This window comes from Podarcis pityusensis, assembly GCF_964106645.2.
Source record: "Podarcis pityusensis genome assembly, chromosome: 6".
In the NCBI taxonomy this organism is placed as follows: domain Eukaryota; kingdom Metazoa; phylum Chordata; class Lepidosauria; order Squamata; family Lacertidae; genus Podarcis; species Podarcis pityusensis.
Genome location: NC_138030.1, coordinates 53,398,011 through 53,417,370, shown reverse-complemented (window position 1 = coordinate 53,417,370; position 19,360 = coordinate 53,398,011). Strand labels below are relative to the sequence as shown.

Genomic DNA, 19,360 nt, shown 5'->3' with positions numbered 1-19,360 from the left:
TGGAATTAGGAATAATTCCAAAGGTCAAACTGAGATAATTCTGACACACGTACCAGTTACACTTTATAAAACCAGGGAGTCTTTGACTCCTCCAAATATAGTCCAGTCCTTCCCCTACACATGCTATTGGGTGTGCATACAGCCTTCCTGAAAATTCAGCTCTCCATGAACAGAAAGGCTAGTGATGATGGACGGGGAAGTGTGGGAAGGTAGGGAAGAGGTGAGTCCCAGATCTGCCCTTGGGGAGAAGCTTGGGTAAATCAAAGGAGGAATTTGAGCACTATGCCGCAATCGTCAGTTTTATTCTATCAGTACATGTCTGTTTATTAAACAGCTGAGTGAGCTACTGTAGAGCCAAACCAGATGATACGCAAGTGACCCACTCCTGGATACAGGTAGGTAGCCTTGTTGGTCTGCCGTAGTCAAAACAAAATAAAAAAATTCCTTCCAGTAGCACTTTAGAGACCAACTAAGTTTGTTATTGGTATGAGCTTTTGTGTGCATACACACTTCTTCAAATATACCCTCTCACTATATATAAGGGCCTGGTGACTTTTGTTTCAGTGTATCTGAAGATGTGTATATGCACACGAAAGCTCACACCAATCAATGTGCTCAGCCACAAATGGCTTTTATTGAAGCACCAAATGATTTATGCGACGTCCTGCTCCAAGTCTTTCACTGCACATTATTCCCGCTGCAGCTTCAGATTTGCGCCACTTTCTTCATGCGAAGGTGTATCCCTTTGTGGGAACGCAAGACAATCTGAGGGGTGGGGATAGGCGCAGGCTGAGTTGGGTCAGGCGAAAGCTCGAACCGAAGCAGAGTCAGGGCCAGAGCCACTTTCATCTCGTTCATGGCAAACTGCTGCCCAATGCAGTTCCTGGAAGGACAAAGAGAGCGGGTTACAACAGAGAACCTCAGCTTGCGGAGACTCCATGCTAAACCTGAACCTTCCTGCAAATGCCCTTGACCCAAGGCTGGAGAACATCCCTGGACTGTTTGATGTGGCTCATGACCTCCCCTGCAGCAGCTGACCCCCTAGGTGTGGCAATTTGGCTTGCCAAAAAAAGTCTCATTTGCACAAATAGGTCCTTTCCCCCATAGGTCCTGCATTGAAGGGGGGGCAGGGGATTTTCAGGGTATGGGAGCTGGAGAGGGAAGGAATAGCCATCCTTTCCTCCACCTGCTTCCCTCCCCTGAAAACTGTCCCGGATAACAATTAGACATGGGGCAGGGGCAGAATTCCACTGATGTCAATGGAAGCTTCTTTCTAACTATCCTATGGGTGGTGGATAGGGAGGCTGCTGGGAAAGGGGAGAGATAAAGAGAGGAGGGGAGGATGAATAGCAAGGAAAAGAGAGAAAAGCTGGGTGTGCACACACATCCAAACAGGTGCATGTGTAAATACAGGTGGGTGGGGATAATGCTGGGGGATGCTTGTGTGTGCAAATGGAAGGATGCTGTGAGCATGGCAGAAGGGGGAGCAGCTCTACCCCCCCCCACACTTTTGGCATCATTTCCACCTTAGGTCAGGGGTGGGGAACTTCAGGATCTGGCCACACCTACTGCATCCTATGCACCTGCCCCCCCCCCCCCCATCACTGGCATGCAATTCTCATCAGATTATCCATAATGGACTCTGGTCCCCAGGCAGAGGGAGGATGTCCCCCCCCCCTACTGTAGGTGGGAATATATGTGCAGAGAGCATTGGGGGATAAGCCCAAATTAAAGCTTCTGTCGGCCAAAGGCAGGGGTGGGGGACCTCTTTTCCATGTGACTGTGCCCAAAGGAATTGTGAAGTAGTAGGGGGCAGTGCAGAGATTCAAGACAAAGTGCTGGGCCCTGCAGCCCAGGCAGGGGTTTGGGGGGGGGGTGATGCAAGAGAGCAAGTGGTAGTGGCAAACTGATAGGAAGCCACCTTCCCCTTCACTTCCCCAGAAACGACTCTGGGCCACAAGCAAGGTGGAAACTGAGGAGGGAGAAAGGAGCAACCCAGATGCCAAAAAGCTGCTTTTTTAAAAAGTGGGCAGCAGTGGCAGGGAGAGAGGAGAGGAGGATCTGGGGCAAAGGAAAGTAGACTAGTGGAATGGCCAAAGTAGCAGGGGAGGGGTGGAAGTAGAAAGCCTGCCCTGCACCTGGATGCCACCACTGCAGGATTCCCCTCTCCTCCCCCATAGATGGAAGATACTAACGACGACCTCTCTGCAAGATTGGAGCTACCCGAAAGTGACTTTGTTGATATCCCCCATGCTAAAAATGCATTTTAAATTCATCTTCACTATGCCAAGCTTACAGAGTCTTCAGAGTTTAGCTTTTCCACTACGATTTAATATCTTAAACACTGCTCTAGTTTACATCTATATTATATAAACGTCACCGTGACCCAGCAGAGAAAGGCAGGAAGGCATGAGAGTTTCTGTTGGATACATTCTCAGGAGAAAACCTCAGAGGATCAAACACCTAAAATGAAAGCATTCATTATTTAAAAAGAGAAACAAACCCCAAACATCAGTTTGACATTTTAAAAGCCATAGAATGTTAATCAGCCCAACACCTGGTGGAAGAGAAATGTTTTTATTTGGTGCCTAAAAATATGCAATGAAGGCACCAGGGAAGTCTCCCTGGGGAGAGCATTCCACAAGCCAGGAGCCACCGCAGAAAAGGCCTGTTCTCTTGTTGCCACCTACTGAACCCCTCGTGGAGAAGATAGTCAAAGAAGGGCCTCAGGTGATGATCACAGGGACTGGGGTGGTTCTTATGCAGAGAGGTGGTCCTTAAGGTATTGTAGTTTTGAGCCATTTAAGGCTTTATTGCTCAAAACCAGTACTTTGAATTGGGCCTGGAAACTAATTGGCAGCCAGTGCAATCAGGCCAGGAATGGTGTGCTCAAACCAGATTGCCCTGGTGAGCAACCTGGCTGCTTAATTCTGCACCAGCTGAAGTTTCTGAACTGTCTTCAGAGGCAACCCTAAGTATAGCTCATTACAGTAATCTAACCTAGAGGTTACCAGAAGATAGACAACAGAAGTTAGGCTATCCCTATCCGGATAACTCGCTCTACGTGGGGCTGCCCTTGAGACTGACCCAGAAACTCCAGCGGGTGCAGAATGCCGCGGCGAGACTCCTTATGGGGTCTTCGCTGCGAGATCACATTCATCCGGTACTATACCAGCTGCACTGGCTCCCGGTGGAGTACAGGATCAGGTTTAAGGTGCTGGTTTTAACCTTTAAAGCCCTATACGGCCTAGGACCCTCGTACCTACGGGACCGCCTCTCCTGGTATGCCCCACAGAGAAACCTACGGTCTGCAAATAATTACATCCTCAAGGTCCCAGGCCTCAGAGAGGTTAGGCTGGCCTCAACTAGAGCCAGGGCCTTCTCGGCTGCGGCTCCAATCTGGTGGAATGCTCTGTCACAAGAGACTAGGGCCCTGCGGGACTTGACATCTTTCCGCAGGGCCTGCAAGACAGAGTTGTTCCGCCAGGCCTTTGATCAGGGCGCAGCCTGACTCCCTCCTCTGGCAACCTGCACAGAACTTTGCTTAATTGGTTGCCATCAATTTGATTTAATTAATTTTTATAATGAAATATTTTTAGATTGTGTGATTATTTGATTTTTTGATTATTTGATTGTTGTTAGCCGCCCTGAGCCCGGCTTCGGCTGGGGAGGGCGGGATATAAATAAAATTTATTATTATTATTATTATTATTATAAGGGTGCAGCTGGACTACCAGTCAAAGCTGATGGAAGGCACTCCACACCATCTTGGCTGTGAGTCTTAGGGGACCTGCTCCCTGCCTTGCAGGCCTCTTTCACCTGGCCTAGGAGGGCAGGGACTGGACTGACTGCAGCTACAAAACTGAGGCTGCTGAGGATGTCAGAGACATCTTGGCTGCAAGGCTTGGGGGACTGTTTGTGTGGGTTTGTTGTTGTTGTTGCTGTTGTTATTTAGGGAGGGGAGATGTATTTGGGAGCAGAGGAGCTGTGGAGAGAAATGGGAACCAATCACAGAGGTTCAGGGTAGAGGGGGGGGTATGGTGTGGGAGGTGGGGCAGGCCAGGTAAGGGGCACAGGTGACTATGCCATGTGTCAGCCTCTCCTCCAATATGGGGAATTGCAGTCAGTCTGCAGCTGGTATTGCTGAATGCCTGGTCGTCTTGGAGCAAGACCTCACTCCTCCCTGAACTGATTGTGGATGAGAAGGACCTTTGCTGCATTAAAAGCTTGTTTTTGCAGAGTGAATAGTATTTAGCAATGACTTCACACTAGCAAACTGAAGGAGCATTGTTGCCTTAAAGTGAAATAGCTAGAATACCAAAGAAGTACCATACCTCAGGATCCTTCCATATGCTGGGATTCTTGTGGATGAGATGAATGCTTATCGCAACCCAAGTTCCTGGGAAGAAGTCAACATGGAAAAAATGTCAAGTTGTGTTACAAGACCCTGGGTTATCTGATTGTTGAGGGAGTAACCATAGTGTTAAAGTGGGTTTGAGGCAGCAAAGCTTCAGATTTAAAGTCACGAATATTTTTTTAATGAATTTTATTAGTATTTTCCACACAACAACAACAGCACGAAAGATATCAAAAGATAACAATACAAAACACACAAAAATCAACATTCGAAAACTAAAAAAGAAAAACAAACAAATCCATATCTTACAAGTTAATATTATAAACACTAAAACAACAAGTCACGAATATTGTAATGACCATTTTGAATTCACCTAGGAGAAGTGATTCATTGCTAAAGCGCTCTTGCTATAATCTATAACTCACTTTTACAATGGAAGACAATGTGGATCACATCTATAAAGACAAATTATGGCTATGTGAGCGAAACAAAATGAAGCAAACCTTCAGGTAAAGTCCGTCCATCAAAGAATGTGATAGGTTTGCTGAGCTCTCGGGACACTCCTGGCACTGGAGGGTAAAGGCGGAGGCTCTCTTTAATGCATAGGGTACAGTAGGTCATCTTGCCAAGGTCATCCCTGAGGAAAAAGAAAGGCAAGTCAATAAAACAGGTGAAAGTTCATCCCCAGCAGCCCAGCTCTGTTCCTCAGGCAGACCAGTCCTATCTTCTCACTGTGCCAGGAGCTGTTATGCTGGTGCCACCATAATGTTGTTGAGAGTCCTACGCTCCCTCAGCAGATGGAGCACAATAACTGCAGGAGAACCAAACGCTAATGCAATGCCACCAACACAATGTGAAAATGCAATGTGGGCAAAGGGTGGGGCCGACCGGAAGAAAGAGATTTGTAGCATTATTATCAATTTATGATAGGGTGGAAGGTTCACAGGCTATGAAGGACCTGCTCACAAATTTATTGCCAGCTGCATGAATTACTATAGCTAGGAAGTGGAAGGGGCAAGCAGAATATAACATGGAAGAATGGTATAAAGAGGTGTGGATTATAGCTATTAATGATAAATTAACATGTGCCATTAAGGTAAGACGGGGATCTGAGGAGATATGGAGGGGATTTGTAGAATCTGTATTGTTAAAACGGAAAGGGGTCAAACCATTGCAAGAAGTGTTGAAATTTTGGGAGGCTGGATAGTTACGACGGAATGGTCTTGGTGGTAGAGTGCACATATTTATTCTTATTTATTTATGATTATTACTTTGTCAAAATAAAAAAATAAATAAAAAGGGGGGGAGAAAGGGATTTGTTCCTTTGCCTTTCCCTTTGCCCCTCTCTCACACAACTTACAGGCAGCAATGACAGAGCAATGGAGACTGGTGGGGATAATCAGGAGGCAATGTTTCTGGAGCCCTACTCACTTTACGGTTAAGGATCAGCCAAGTACAGTGGTACCTTGGGTTACATATGCTGCAGGTTACATACGCTTCAGGTTACAGACTCCGCTAACCCAGAAATAGTACCTCGGGTTAAGAACTTTTTCTTCAGGATGAGAACAGAAATCGTGCTCTAGCGGCGTGACGGCAGCAGGAGGCCCCATTAGCTAAAGTGGTGCTTCAGGTTAAGAACAGTTTCAGGTTAAGAACAGACCTCCGGAACGAATTAAATACTTAACCCGAGGTACCACTGTACTGAGGCAAACTCTAGCCAGAGCCTTGAGATGGGCTGGGCGGTCTCTCCTGCAAGCTCAGTGCTATCCCCCACTGTACCCATGCTTTGCTTGGCACATCCTTGGGAAAATGGGTGTGTTCTCCTAAATTCCCTGTATTGTGGAGAACTGTCCAATAAAAATGCGCACTCACCAGTGGATGGTGTCACGTTCCCCCAGAATGGCCTTGATCTCCTCCCTGCATTTCTGCTGATGTTCCGGATTTGTTGCAAGGCAATACAGCAGCCAGGAGATCCCACTGGCTGTGGTATCGTGGCCTTCAAACATGAAAGTGTCCACCTCAGCACGCAGATCTTCGTCAGATAGCCCACTACCATCTTCATCCTAAAGATGGATAAATGTCACCTGGGGTTCATTCAGGGATCCATTGTTTCTGACCCTTTGCACAATGCATCTGCAAAACTGCATGATTTGCAACATTCATTTTCACAGAATGTGGGTTTTCTTGGCACAGAATGAAGAAGTAGCAGCATTCTGCCGTGCCAAAAGGCAGGATAAATATGATGTCACCATTTGTTCTTTGAAAACAAAAAGAAGTCAGTACAGATGTTGAAACACTGGTGCAATATTTTCCTTCAATCGTATTTTGTTCCTTCCCCTCTCCAAAAAGAAAAAGAGTTGCGCACTGCTTTCTCCATCATATGAAACTTCCAAACATTCCAAGGAAAGCTCTGGGACAGTGAATTAGTGAAGCTTCACCTCGAGTATGCAAAATTATGAACGATGGTTGCAAGATCCTACATTCAAGTTAAAAAGTGTCACCAGTATTACAAGTCACTTGGAAATCACAGCTATATTTGGTGCAACAGATTCAAATATTGAAATGGCTATGCCTCCCCCGCCCACTACTCACTTTGGCAAAGAGAAGGATGTCGAGAAAATCAAGGTGCCGCTTTTTCTGGATCTTCTGGAGTTCTTCTTCATCCCTCAGAGATTTCTTTCTCTCTTTGATTATCTTATCTGTGTCGGAAAATGAATACTATAACAGCTTATCAGAAATTACTAGCTCACTGATCAGATTCGTTAAAATGACTATGTTTAGTCCCTTACACATTTCTGGATAAGTGAATGTTTGCCATAGAATCATAGAACTGTAGAGTTGGAAGGAATCCTTAGGATCATCTAGTCCAACCCCCTGCAATGCAGGAATATGAAGCTGTCCCACCCAGAGACTGAACCTTCAACCTTGGTGTTATCAGCACCATGCTAGTGTATTTTAATGTGCATGAACCACTAATATTCTTTTTTAAGACTCCATCTCTTGCATACTTCATCAAGTATGTTCACATCTACTATATTCATTTGGAGCAAGGACTCTTATACCACATTCAGGGTTTCCCACAAAGACTTATGGGAACTGAAGCTTGTTAGAATTCTTGCTGAGAATTGTTAGGAGGCCCCCACTTCCACTTGAGGCGGCACGGAAGATGGCTGACAATACCATCGCTCCAGCTCCCACAAGGTAATTAGAGGCTGAGATGGGAGTAATCAGCCTCTCAAATTCTTCCCGGTGTAAGGGAAGATGCAGTCTCATCCGCAGATGCCCAATAAACCACCCCCAAGTTCATAAAGAAGGAGGGGGTGGGGGCACTGGATGGAAGGCCCCCGAGGGAGTTCGGATCTCCTGGACACTGTCCCCGCGAGCGCACTAAGTTCCATTTCTTAAGATGAAAAATTGGATTTAAGTTTTGGACATGCTTTGAGTGAGGAGGTGAAAATTAATCTGCCAATTAAGCCAGCCACTGAGGTGCCAAGAGAGACAGAGAGGAAGAAAGAATAACATCTAAGAATAACATCTAAGTTGGTATGTTGGAACGGAAGGGAAAAGGAGGGGGGGTAAAGCTTTTTTTACTATGATTTATTACAATACCTGACAACCCCCCCCAGAAGAACCATTTACATTATTTACAGCAAGTGAGATGGGAAAGTATAAACTGTGTGGAAATAACAATACTATATAATTAAATCTTTTGTTTTTTGAAATGCTTGGAAGAAGATAAAAGACCCTCCAAATATTGATATTAGAAAGAAGCAGGATCTCATTAGCCGCTAGAGACACTTCAAAAAACTTTGGAAAGACTGAGCTGCAGAGATAAATAGTCATAGGGGGAGGTGAGCTCTTAATTTGTTATTATATCTGCACTTCAAGTCCGATTTGGCAAATCTCCCCTGGAAAGGCTAATGTTTGATGCAACCGGTCTGGGAAAATTAATGAGCAAATGCCTAGATTTGATTTCATCGGAACTGAGAGAAGATGGCGTCTGCCAGCAGCGGAATGACTTTTGGACTGATTCGGCATAAACACCAGCGTGTGAGGAGATACTGCAACAATAGGCTTACAAGTTGCAACAATAGGAGAGTCAAGCATACAAAATTCACACAGAAGCACATCATTGCTTACTTCAACTCGCCTTCAACTCAGAGGCCATGAAAGAAGAAAGGTTAACAACAGGAAGATTTAAAGGAACTATTGGAAACTCAAGGCAGTAGAGATATAAGATGATCAGAGCCCCCACCCCAAACTTGAAGCATAGGAAGTCCCCCCAAAAATTTATAATTTGGCAGAATATTTGGACTATATGATATGTATTTGTATAATTTGGAATATTTAATGTGATTTGATTGGATTGTTAAAATAGAAAATTTAATAAAAATTGTTTTTTAAAAAAGAGAGAGAGAGAGAGAATAGTTAGGAGGCCCTTAATAAACTATAGTTCCCATGAGCCTTCGGGGGAATCCCCATCTGATAAAGTGATATACGAGTGCTTTAAATGGATGATGTGGATGTGACATAGGCTTTTATTTCATGACAATTTTAATGATTTGCATGCTAAACTCTGGAGGATTCCCATGACAAGAAAGAGCTGTATAGGGAAACAGGAGGACTATAAGCAACATATGGTAATCAAAGCTAATCACTATGTTCAAGCTAGTGGCCTCATTCACACAACCTTTTAAAATAACGTGAACCCCCTCAGAACAGATTTAGGGAGACATGCAGGGGAAAGAGAGGGAAAGTCCTCTTGTGCGAGCATCTTTTTTTGCACTGACCGGATGGTTCCTTAGCCACTGTATTGGATACAAGCTTAAATGTGTATGGCCGCTTCTGTATTCTCTGGGTCAGTAGCAGCCTGGCATTGCTTGAATCGACTTCTAAAATCTAAGGCAGAAAAAGAAAGAATGATTCAGGGAAATTACCTGTATGATGATGGGCAACCTGGCAAGCCTTCCGAAACCGATATCCTTCGGGGGTAAACCAGTAAATCAAATCACTCTGACCCAGGATTGTATGCAGTCTGGTGTACACTAAGCAACACAGATCCATGACAGCTTGGACGTAGGAATTCTCCCTGAAAGTCAAATGATGAAATCCTGGTTTTGATGCCAAATCTTACCAATGAACATTGTTCTTACAGTATAGTTTTAAAACATTAAATTAACTCTGTGCCACCAAATCAGCTCTGTGGCACCAAATCGTACAACAAAGCACATGAATAGGTGAATATTTCAAAATGTGAAAAGGGTGTGAGAAAGCTCTGGCTTTTCACTTGCTAATACTGCTGTTACCTCTTATAAATACTATATTAAAAGTTCAATTTTATTTTATTTTTGAGAAGGAAAGGTTACTACACTAATATAAACAACATTTTCTTAATGACATAATGTTTATGCATAATAAGAAAAATCTGGTTATTTTTGTAAGCTACTGGAGTTTTCATCTAATTACATAAGCAATCAGCGCTGAATCAGATCATAAGAGAATCCCAAACATTAGTGCAAATAGCACTGAATGTTATGTTGTTGCCACATGTGGTAGTTTAAGTGAGCATCAACTGTGTATTTCAGAGCAGTGAACTATGGTGTGGAATGCAGAAAGTAAATTCAGGAGAGCCAGATGGATCTTTTAAAATTACCGCTCAGTACATTCCTAGTCTGTGAGAGGAGCCTTTTGTCTCAGAGCTAAAAGACATTAATACTACTAACCTGTCCATTTGGCAGTTGCTGTTACAACTGAAGGCGCATTTCATGATGCTGTCAAGAGTCATCAAGCTCACGTGTTCAAAGAGCTCCACTGATTTACCTTGTGTGGTCAGCTGTTCCCATTTATCCTAAGACAAGAGATGAGAAATGGTTCATAGCTAATCTCACCGCTGATGTTCTCAGAGTGCAAAACTGAATCTAGTTTTTTTAGACCATGGAAAAAGCACATTGCGCAAAGCAGAAAAGAGGGGTGTCTTTGCGAGATCTCCCTATACTGGTTGGTGGGCCTAACTCTGAAAGAGCCTAACATCCAAAGGACTTGGAAAGATTTCCTGAATATTTCTGGTAGAGTAAGGCACATAGAGTCTAGTCCTTATGGCGGATTATTATTATTATTCCCCTTATGGGGGAATATTAGCATGAAGACGGGGAAGTTCCAAATAATGGACCTCTCCCTTTTGCGTGTCTGGAGCCTGTCTACTGCGTTTTCTCTTTGTACTCTGGGTCTCAGCAATTTCTCTTCCAGCTTTTGAGAATCCTTCATTCCCAGCTCTGGGGCACACATTGCAACTATGTCTCAACAAAGTCATTGCAACTATGACTTTGGGCACATTCAACTTTACTGCGACTTTATCAAGTGGCAGAAGAATCAGAACTCTCCTTTTTCTGACTCCCGACACACAGATATGAAGCAAACTTTTCTTGAGCTTTGATTGTTAGCAACCTGTCTGATATGCTTTATACCCTAAGACAAATGGCCCTTATTCATGGCTCCCATATAGGCTGCAGCCCCTTGATAAAATAACGAGACAATGTTTTAAACTTGTCTCTTGATGGCTTTCCTTGCTCCTTGTTCCTTTTCTATGTTGCTGTTTTTGAAAGCCACCTTGAACTGCGGAAGATATTTTAAGTAAATATAAATGGTATGGAAAAATACCTGGTGCATCCTTCACCAGCCTGGTGTACCCCAGATGTTTTGGACCAAACTCCCAGCAGCCCCAGCTAGCTCAGCGACTGGGGCTAATGGGAGCTGCAGCCTGGAGGGCACCAGGTTGGCACAGACTGATCTGGTGTATAAAACAGGTGTAATCCAGCTCATTACTTTAGAATTCTACCAATCCTGCTGCCCGCTAACAACAACTTTCTCAGCAACTGTCCCAAGACTTTGGCATTGTTTCCTAAGGGAGGCCCAACTGTCTTCTTCCCTACTGATTTTTGAGTGGAGGGTAAACACTTTTTAGTATTATTTTTTAAAAAGCATTGGGAAAAGTCTTTCCTCCTCCCAGGAGGGGAGGGGTTGTGAGCGGGAGACGATTCCCGCGTCATGTAGGGGGCCCTCCGCCCCCTGCTTCAACTCCAGGGCTGGCGCCACGCCCCTCCCCGGTTGGGCACCCAATAGGGAAGTTCGGCGGGGGCGTGGCTTGCTGCTCAAACGCAGCCGCGCCAACCATCCCCACCATTGCACACACATTTTCTTCGAGTCACCCACCCTCCACTCCCTTTAGATTAGCTGTTCCTGAGACTTTGCTATGGACCTCTGGTTGGTCGCCCTGTTTAACCAGGGGGCCTGGTAGGAGTTTTTTCCAATTGGCTAAATTGGCCCGGTCTCTTGGTTTTTTTCGCCTACCTCGTAGCAACCGTCACAACTTTCGTGGTATTTGGCGGTTAGGCATTGGAATGTGTTGTTGGTGTTTTGGGGGGCAAGGTGTGGCCATCACCTTCCCCGACAAGTTTGGGTATTCTGCTAAAGGAATCCAGCGGTCGTGGATCCTGTCCGATGCCCGTGTGGCGGGGGGCCATGGCATGACCCTCGGTGACATCAGGAAGAGAGCCTATAGTTGGATTAGCATCAACAGGCTTCCCCTACTGGTGGTTAACCCCTCCTCAGACTCACCCCTCTACGAGTGGGTGGAGTCTAATGTTCCGTGGTCCAATGCCTAAGCCAATACCTTCTCACATGCTGTAATCAATAAAGTTGTGGTCTTTACCTTACCCATTAACCTTACATTCCCCAAGCGGGGATCGGGTCCTCGAATCACAATATAGTATTAACAGAATGCTAGTACAAATCAAGTCAGCCTCACAAACAGTGGAAGTATTGCTTTGCACTTACAGCAACAGTAGATGGCAAGTAACATTTTATGGCATGAATTTAGGGTGCACGGAGGGGAGAAGAGGAAGTTAGAGAGGAAGCTAGCTTAGATCAGACAGGGAGAGAAAGACAAGTAAGCTTTAACACACTAAGATAGAGTACCGCTCCACCTACTGTTGGAGCAGACTAACAACTCCTTCAGTAGCCAATACACGGATCTAACTATGCATTGTTGCTTCACTCCACCATATAGTACTATCTCATTTTTATATTTCAACTCTTGGTTAAATATTAATTGAAATGATTTTAACAAAGCAGCATCAGCAACAACAACATGTTCCAACAAAGCCAAGTAGTTACCGCAACAGGACTTACCAACATTGTTTTTGTAGACTCTGCTATCAGCGTCACATAGGGTTTCAAAATGGAATAATGGAAACCTGGAGTGAGAAGCTTTCGATGCTGCGCCCACTTTGGCCCATGCAGGACGAGCAAGCCTTTCCCTATAGGAACACATACATTTTCTTTCAATTGAGCATCTACAAACATAAGAGTCTTGGTATATCAAACAGAACAATCTTCTCTAGCCATCAGAATTCAGCTACAATTGTTTTCTTTCTCTCTCTGTTTATTTCCTCCAGTCACTGGAGAAACAGGTACCTGATACAAGTAGAGAAAAAGATGGGAGCTTTTGAGATGTCAATCAGAACCACAGATTGCTTGGATTGAGGATCTAGTTGGCAGTTCTATTGTAGCCGGGGGGGTGGCGGGGGCGGGCGCTGTGTGTCTAAACCACTGAGCGTCTTGGGCTTGCCAATTGTAAGGTCGGCAGTTTGAATCTGTGCAACGAGGTAAGCTCCCATTGCTCTTTCCCAGTTCCTGCCAACCTAGCAGTTCAAAAGCATACCAGCGCAAGTAGATAAATAGGTACCACTATGGCAGGAAGGCAAACAGCGTTTCCGCGTGTTCTGGCTTCCGTTATAGTGTTCCGTTGCACCAAAAGCAGTTTAGTCATGCTGGCCACATGACCCGGAAAGCTGCCTGCAGACAAGCGCCGGCTCCCTTGGCCTGAAAGCGAGATGAGCGCCACACCCCATAGTCGAATTTGACTGGACTTAACCGTCCAGAGGTCGATTACTTTTTTTTACATTTCTATTGTAGCCAATATATTGTAGTGTATAGTTAAAGCCATGGTTTTCCCAGTAGTGATGTATGGAAGTGAGAGCTGGACCATAAAGAAGGCTGATCACCGAAGAATTGATGTTTTTGAATTATGGTGCTGGAGGAGACTCTTGAGAGTCCCATGGACTGCAAGAAGATCAAACGCATCCATTCTTAAGGAAATCAGCCCTGAGTGGTCACTGGAAGGACAGACCATGAAGCTGAGGCTCCAATACTTTGGCCACCTCATGAGAAGAGAAGACTCCCTGGAAAAGACCCTTATGTTGGGAAAGATGGAGGGCACAAGGAGAAGGGGACGACAGAGGACGAGATTGTTGGACAGTGTTCTCGAAGCCACAAACATGAGTCTGACCAAACTGTGGGAGGCAGTGGAAGATAGGAGTGCCTGGTGTGCTCTGGTCCATGGGGTCACGAAGAGTCGGACACGACTAAACGACTAAACAACAACAAATTGTAGCCAAATGGCAAAAAATAGACACATTTTGTCACAATCTGCCCTAAGGTTCTTGATTTTGTAGTATCAATCAGGCCTTTTCAATTTCATGTTTGGATTTATGGCTTACTTGCTGTCTGTCTGGTTTGAGTGAACTTGTGAATTTTCTATACTTGCTCCTTGCTCTACAGGTCTCTCTCCCCCCCCCCTTTCTTTCTTTCTTTCTTTCCTTTCTCTCTCTTACTCTTTTCCGCCTGTAGCAGCTCTATAAAAATAGGTGGAGGTTCATGTTTGAGCTGGGATTCATGTTTCAAACACAGCAAGTTGCCTTAAGCATGCATGCCACCTGTCGTTCTGATGCCTCAGTGCTCAAAGGTGACACTGCATTACACAATAGTTTACTCTCCACCCTCTTCTTGAAAATAAGTATGGGGATTGATGTGGAATTCAAACCTGAAACGTAGAATTGTGCTGTGGCCGTGTGTATAAAATGTCATTCCGATATCTAAAGTTAAATGTAGCTAAAGTATTGCAAACAAGCAGGGTGGTATCCCACATTCCAATTCTGCTAGTGCAAGAGGCTTCTGCTTGTGCGAAGGAACTTTCCCCTCCTCTCCTCTGCAGCTTCCCACACACTCTCAAAACCAGATCTGGTGGTTGGAGACCCCGAGGAAAGATTTTGAGGGCACATGAGGGCTGCAGGGAGGAGGAGAGGATGGTGAAGTCCCACTGCATGAAGAGAAATCTGCTCACAAAACAGTGCATTTCCCCCTGTTTACAATTTTATTAGTTCATAACACTTTGTAGATTTTACTTCTAGTTTTCAGAAATCACACCTAAATAGCCCAGCTAGTATCTGGATCCAATTCACTATCCTATTGGATTCTATTTATTTATTTAAATATCTTCCAAAATAAATGTCATGGGCAGTATACTTAAGAGGAAAATTTTAAAAAACAAAACCCAAAACATTTAAAATCTAGATGTGGAACGCCCACACCGAGAGTCCCAGAATGTACACCTTTTTAATTCCTAGAGAACCTATGCTATTTACAGTATTTACAGCCTGTTATGAACTTACATTAATTCTTCTTCATAATAAAGGCCTCAAACATACATACCTATCCATGGAGTTATGTTCCGATAGGCCAAGCTGTCCTTTGGTTCTGTAAAGGGCAAGAGAGAAAGTGAAGAAGAGCAAAGAAGACAAAACTCAGTACTAACTCATAGCACTCACCTGTATTTAGAGAAGAGACCATAAAGCTGTGAGTGGTACATTTACTAATGTAGCGAACCAGTTCCCACATGATTCAGGATGATGGTACATGTGAAAGAATCACACAGGATATTGCATGTCCATCTAGATAGGAACACAGGCAGATCTTTTGCAATTCTAATTGAAAAAGCTAGCAACTAAATGCTGTTGTGCATTATTGCGCTGATTTAAATGCCTGCTGGAAACAGCCAATCCTCCTAGCCTACCTTTATCCAGGGGTGTAGCCTGGGGGGGGGGGGAGTAAATAAGTAAAAATAACAAACTGACCAATTGTGTCACAGATAACTTGGTTCTGCCCCCCCCCAAGGCTGCCCCCCATAAAATAAATCCTGACTACGACCATGCCCCCTTCATTGAGAAGTCCTACAAGGGTCTCCTGCTTTGTGTGTGTGGCTTACCAAAAGCCAGATAAAGCAACCATCAGCTCCCCAACTCCTGATGTTCCATTCCACTCCTTTGGGGAAACCTGGTTTTTCTGCTGCATAGGTCAGATTTACTTACGGGCAACATGGGACACCATGCAAATCTGGTGGATAATATAGCATCTGTGACTTCCCTTTTCCCCACTGTGGATAACTGGAACTTATCATTGGCATCTGCAACTTGTTGTATCAGAATAACTAGGATGTCAACAATGCACATGTACCCCAATCAACCAGATATCAATGCCTTTTTTTTTTTTTACCTGCTCTTGCGAGTAATGGTTTTGCATAATCAGGGTGTGTGATAGTTACACAGGCAGAGAAGTTCCCAAACCACAAAGGAAAGGCAAATGGATACAGAAGGCTCCAGTTTTCTACCTTCTGGAAAACCTTGGAAACAGGTAAGAGCTGCAACAAATTAAGAGAGCAAAGAAGGAGGCGAAGGTGGAATATTTTCCTGAAGGGATCAGAACAAACATTCAATCTAAATTATGCTTGAGAGTGATAGAACTAGGATCCAGCACAATACGGGAGAAGGAATAAACCTGGAATGTTTAACTATAAAACTAAACTATAAAATAAAATTTCAATTAAAATGCCTGCTGAAATAAAAAAAATATGTCATCACTAGGTTGGTAAAGAAAAAGCATTTTATATGTGATGGAGATGGTGTAACTGCACAAGGGGAACATGAACATGGAAATAATGCCTGGAAGAATAAACAGAACAAAACTGAACAGAAAAGATATAAACCACAGCAAGACCCATGGACTTAATTCTCCAGGCTATTTCCTGAACACAGAAAAACTGGATTGGCCTATATTTTGACATTGCTAAATTCGGCATCTGGCACCCAGAAATGAGAAGGGGGTCCAGGAATTAGAAGGTGAGACCAGGCACACCACAAACTTTAACAATATATTGTCTCTGGTCTGCTTCATCTGAGCAGAACTTTATCCCAATCGCTGATCAGAGAAGTGTGGGAAGACAAACTCCATGCCGCAAAATGTGGCTGTAGCTGTTAATGTAAATGGCTCAAGGGGTGGTATTAAACTAAGCCTTAATCAAAGTAGACTCACTGAAATTTATCAAACTAACTTAATCATCAACATTCATTTCAATGGGTCTGGTCTGAGTAGAACTCACTTGAATGCCACCTAAGGTTCATAAACATGCAAGGTGACATTGGTCAATCTAGATAAACAAGTCATTGTGTTTTCAGGTCACCAGGTAGGATCAAAGGTCTGCTGCCTTTCTTATTCAGGTTCGGCTTCATACTTCAGAAATTTACAATGTAACCTTTTCCTCCAGGCGGAGTTGCTACCAATCCGAGCTCCATGGGCCAGTGGTCTGACTCCATATAAAGGCATCTCCCTTGCTCTAATTGCTTCTGTTAACTTAATAACAATAACAATTTATTATTTATACCCACCCATCTGGGTGGCTCCCAAGGGAATATTATTATTATTATTAATAATAATAATAAATAAAAAGTGATAAAACATCAAAAATTAAAAACTTCCCTAAACAGGGCTGCATTCAGATGTCTTCTAAAAGTCAGATAGTTGTTTAATCAAAGCACATACCGGTAAATAATGCGTGTTTTTATTTATTAATAAATGATACAATCCATTAATAATAATGTCTCTTAATAGTTGTGAATTTTACTCAGCTGCAAGCAACACCTCTTTGGATCGGGGATGGGGAAACTTTTTCAGCCCTTTTCCAGCCACATTTCCTTGTGGGCAAAGCTTTCACCAAGGAGGGCGAATGGGCACAGTAATGAATGTAAATGTCACCTTTGTACCGTAGTAGGCTAGTTTTTACGTGCACTCACACGCCCCTGGGACGGGTGGCCCTGGGTGGAGGATTCAGAAGGGTGTATCAGGTTCTCCGGATGATGCTGGACCCGTCCCTCACCCCCACCCCACCTCGCGATGCTTTGTGCGCTGCGGCGGCGTCCGGATTTGAAGCTGCTTTTCTCCCATGCACAATAAGTCTCCTCTCTTTTCGCCTACCTCAGAGATGTGCCCATACAGCCAGTGGGTGGGGGGCCCCGGGAAACAGCTCAAAACCTTCAGTAGCTCCTGCCTCCGGCGATGCAACTGGATGACTTTGACCAGCACGCACGTTAGGCAAAAGACAATCGCCAAGTGCCAAATCCGCGACAGATCCATTGCAACAGCAGGAAGGCTTGGAGCAAGTGGGCTTCAGAGCAGGACGCGGCCTCGATCAATGTGCCTCCCACGGACAGACGAAGGCGGCGCTTCCTGCATATTATGAATGACCTCGGGGCAAAGTGTATGCAATCGCGCAGTTGCCCAACCTACCGGGTCGCCGTCAGAAAGGAAGAAGCAACCGAGGCCTCTGAGAACCTGGGCGATCGGAGAGATAGGAGCAGCTTTCTGCGGCGGGGGCGCGGGGCTGTGTCTGCAGGGAAAGGGTTAAAAAGCGTTGCAATTGCTGCTGCTGCTGCTGTTGCCGCCGCTGCCAGGCGTAGAGCTCCTGAGGCAGACTGCAGCCTCCGTGGTTGCATTAAAACTAACCCAAAAAACCCACGTCACTTATATTGTTGCCGCTGTCCTCGGTCATGAATGTATTCAACCAGAATTAAATATAAGATGATCCAAAGGTCCGCCCATTCCAGCATCCTGTTTCGCAAAAACGGCCGACTGGGATTTAGATACACGCTTCATATGATCCTGGAGGCACTATACATCTATCAGTGATCAGCAGCCCTGGATAGACTCTATATCCATGAATTTGCCTAATCCCCGTTTAAAACTGTCTAAGTGAGTAGCCATCGACACCACATCTTGTGGCAGCAAGATAATATAATGATGATGATGCAGTATTTAACAGCCAAAATATGGGAGAAGAATGATGAACAGGTGATGTAGATGCAAATGATACCCCAATGATACACCTGCACCTCCAGGATAGAATCATCAATGAGATGGCATTGAGTTGCATCATCGTCAATGCTTGGCCAATGACAGCCAAAGAGGGAAACACAAATAAGGAACTGGTTTAGTTTTCTTTTCTTCTTACATATTTTGGCTATTACTGGCATAGATTCCCAAACAAAATGCTGGACCCCACAGTTTACTGTCAACTTGCAGAAGACAATCTTCAAAATGTATGGTAGCAGCTGACAGCATGGTGAGGTGGTGGCACTCACCTAAACATCTGACAGCTGAGTTGCCACTGTTTACTAGGCAGGAAAGGGAGAGGTGGCTGTGAATCTGGTGGTCTTGCTGGTGTGTTTGCATTGACCTCCCTGCTGCTTCATCCTCTCCTCCTCAGATAAGCAGCAGTGACTCAACAGCCAGGAGATCAGATGAGTGATGCCACCCCACCACACTGATGTGTGGGTAAATAATTTGTGATAGCCCAAAAATTATTTTCAGTTGCTTACCAGCAGTTTCTGATTCTGGTCTGCATATTCTGGTTATTGGCACAAGGGCATCATGCTTGATAATGTTCTACCCTCAAACAAAGCATTGGACCAGATGCAGGGGATTCTTTTATGGAGGTGTGGGCCAAAGATTTGTAGTGCCCCAAAGATTATTTTAGGGTGCACACCCCAGGCTGCTTAATCACTATATGTTTTGATTACTATTTGCAGCATCTTGTGTCCAACGAAGTATTGGACTCAGTTCAATGCCATCTTGTAGAGGACAGTCTCCTGGAGATGTGGGTATATATTTTACGTGACCTAGTTTATTTTGGGCTGCCCAGCCCCAGCTCTATAGTCTCTTATAACAATGTTATATTACATTACACTGGCTATTATTGAAACATTTATAATTTGACATGCCCTTTATGGATGTAGGTGCTGTTCTTCATAAGAGCGTTGCTGGTGGTTTTTGAAAATT

The 19,360-nt window shown here is 44.4% G+C and overlaps 1 protein-coding gene and 1 long non-coding RNA gene across 2 annotated transcripts in view; both read right to left on the bottom strand.

Annotated features, from left to right (window-relative positions):
• Positions 1-19,360, bottom strand: part of LOC308479127 — an 83,663-nt gene that overhangs the window by 33,445 nt on the left and 30,858 nt on the right. The gene's annotated exons all lie outside the window — the stretch shown is intronic.
• Positions 279-17,806, bottom strand: LOC308479070 (cytochrome P450 4B1-like). The gene is made up of 12 exons (XM_081009463.1): positions 17,501-17,806; positions 15,746-15,890; positions 14,906-14,950; positions 12,545-12,672; positions 10,081-10,205; positions 9,295-9,446; positions 6,950-7,056; positions 6,230-6,420; positions 4,861-4,994; positions 4,335-4,399; positions 2,381-2,463; positions 279-883 (listed from the first exon to the last, which is right to left on the bottom strand). The coding sequence occupies exons 1-12, from the start codon at positions 17,657-17,659 to the stop codon at positions 706-708; spliced, it is 1,512 nt and encodes a 503-aa protein (XP_080865589.1). The 5' UTR covers positions 17,660-17,806; the 3' UTR covers positions 279-705.

Excerpts from the sequence above, each read along its gene's own strand:
- LOC308479070 (XM_081009463.1), bottom strand. The coding sequence starts at position 17,659 with ATGGATCTGTCGCGGATTTGGCACTTGGCGATTGTCTTTTGCCTAACG. Across the intron at positions 14,951-15,745 it reads ACCATTACTCGCAAGAGCAG|AACCAAAGGACAGCTTGGCC; the intron begins GTAAAAAAAAAA and ends TGCCCTTTACAG. Across the intron at positions 10,206-12,544 it reads AGTCTACAAAAACAATGTTG|GATAAATGGGAACAGCTGAC; the intron begins GTAAGTCCTGTT and ends CTCTTGTCTTAG.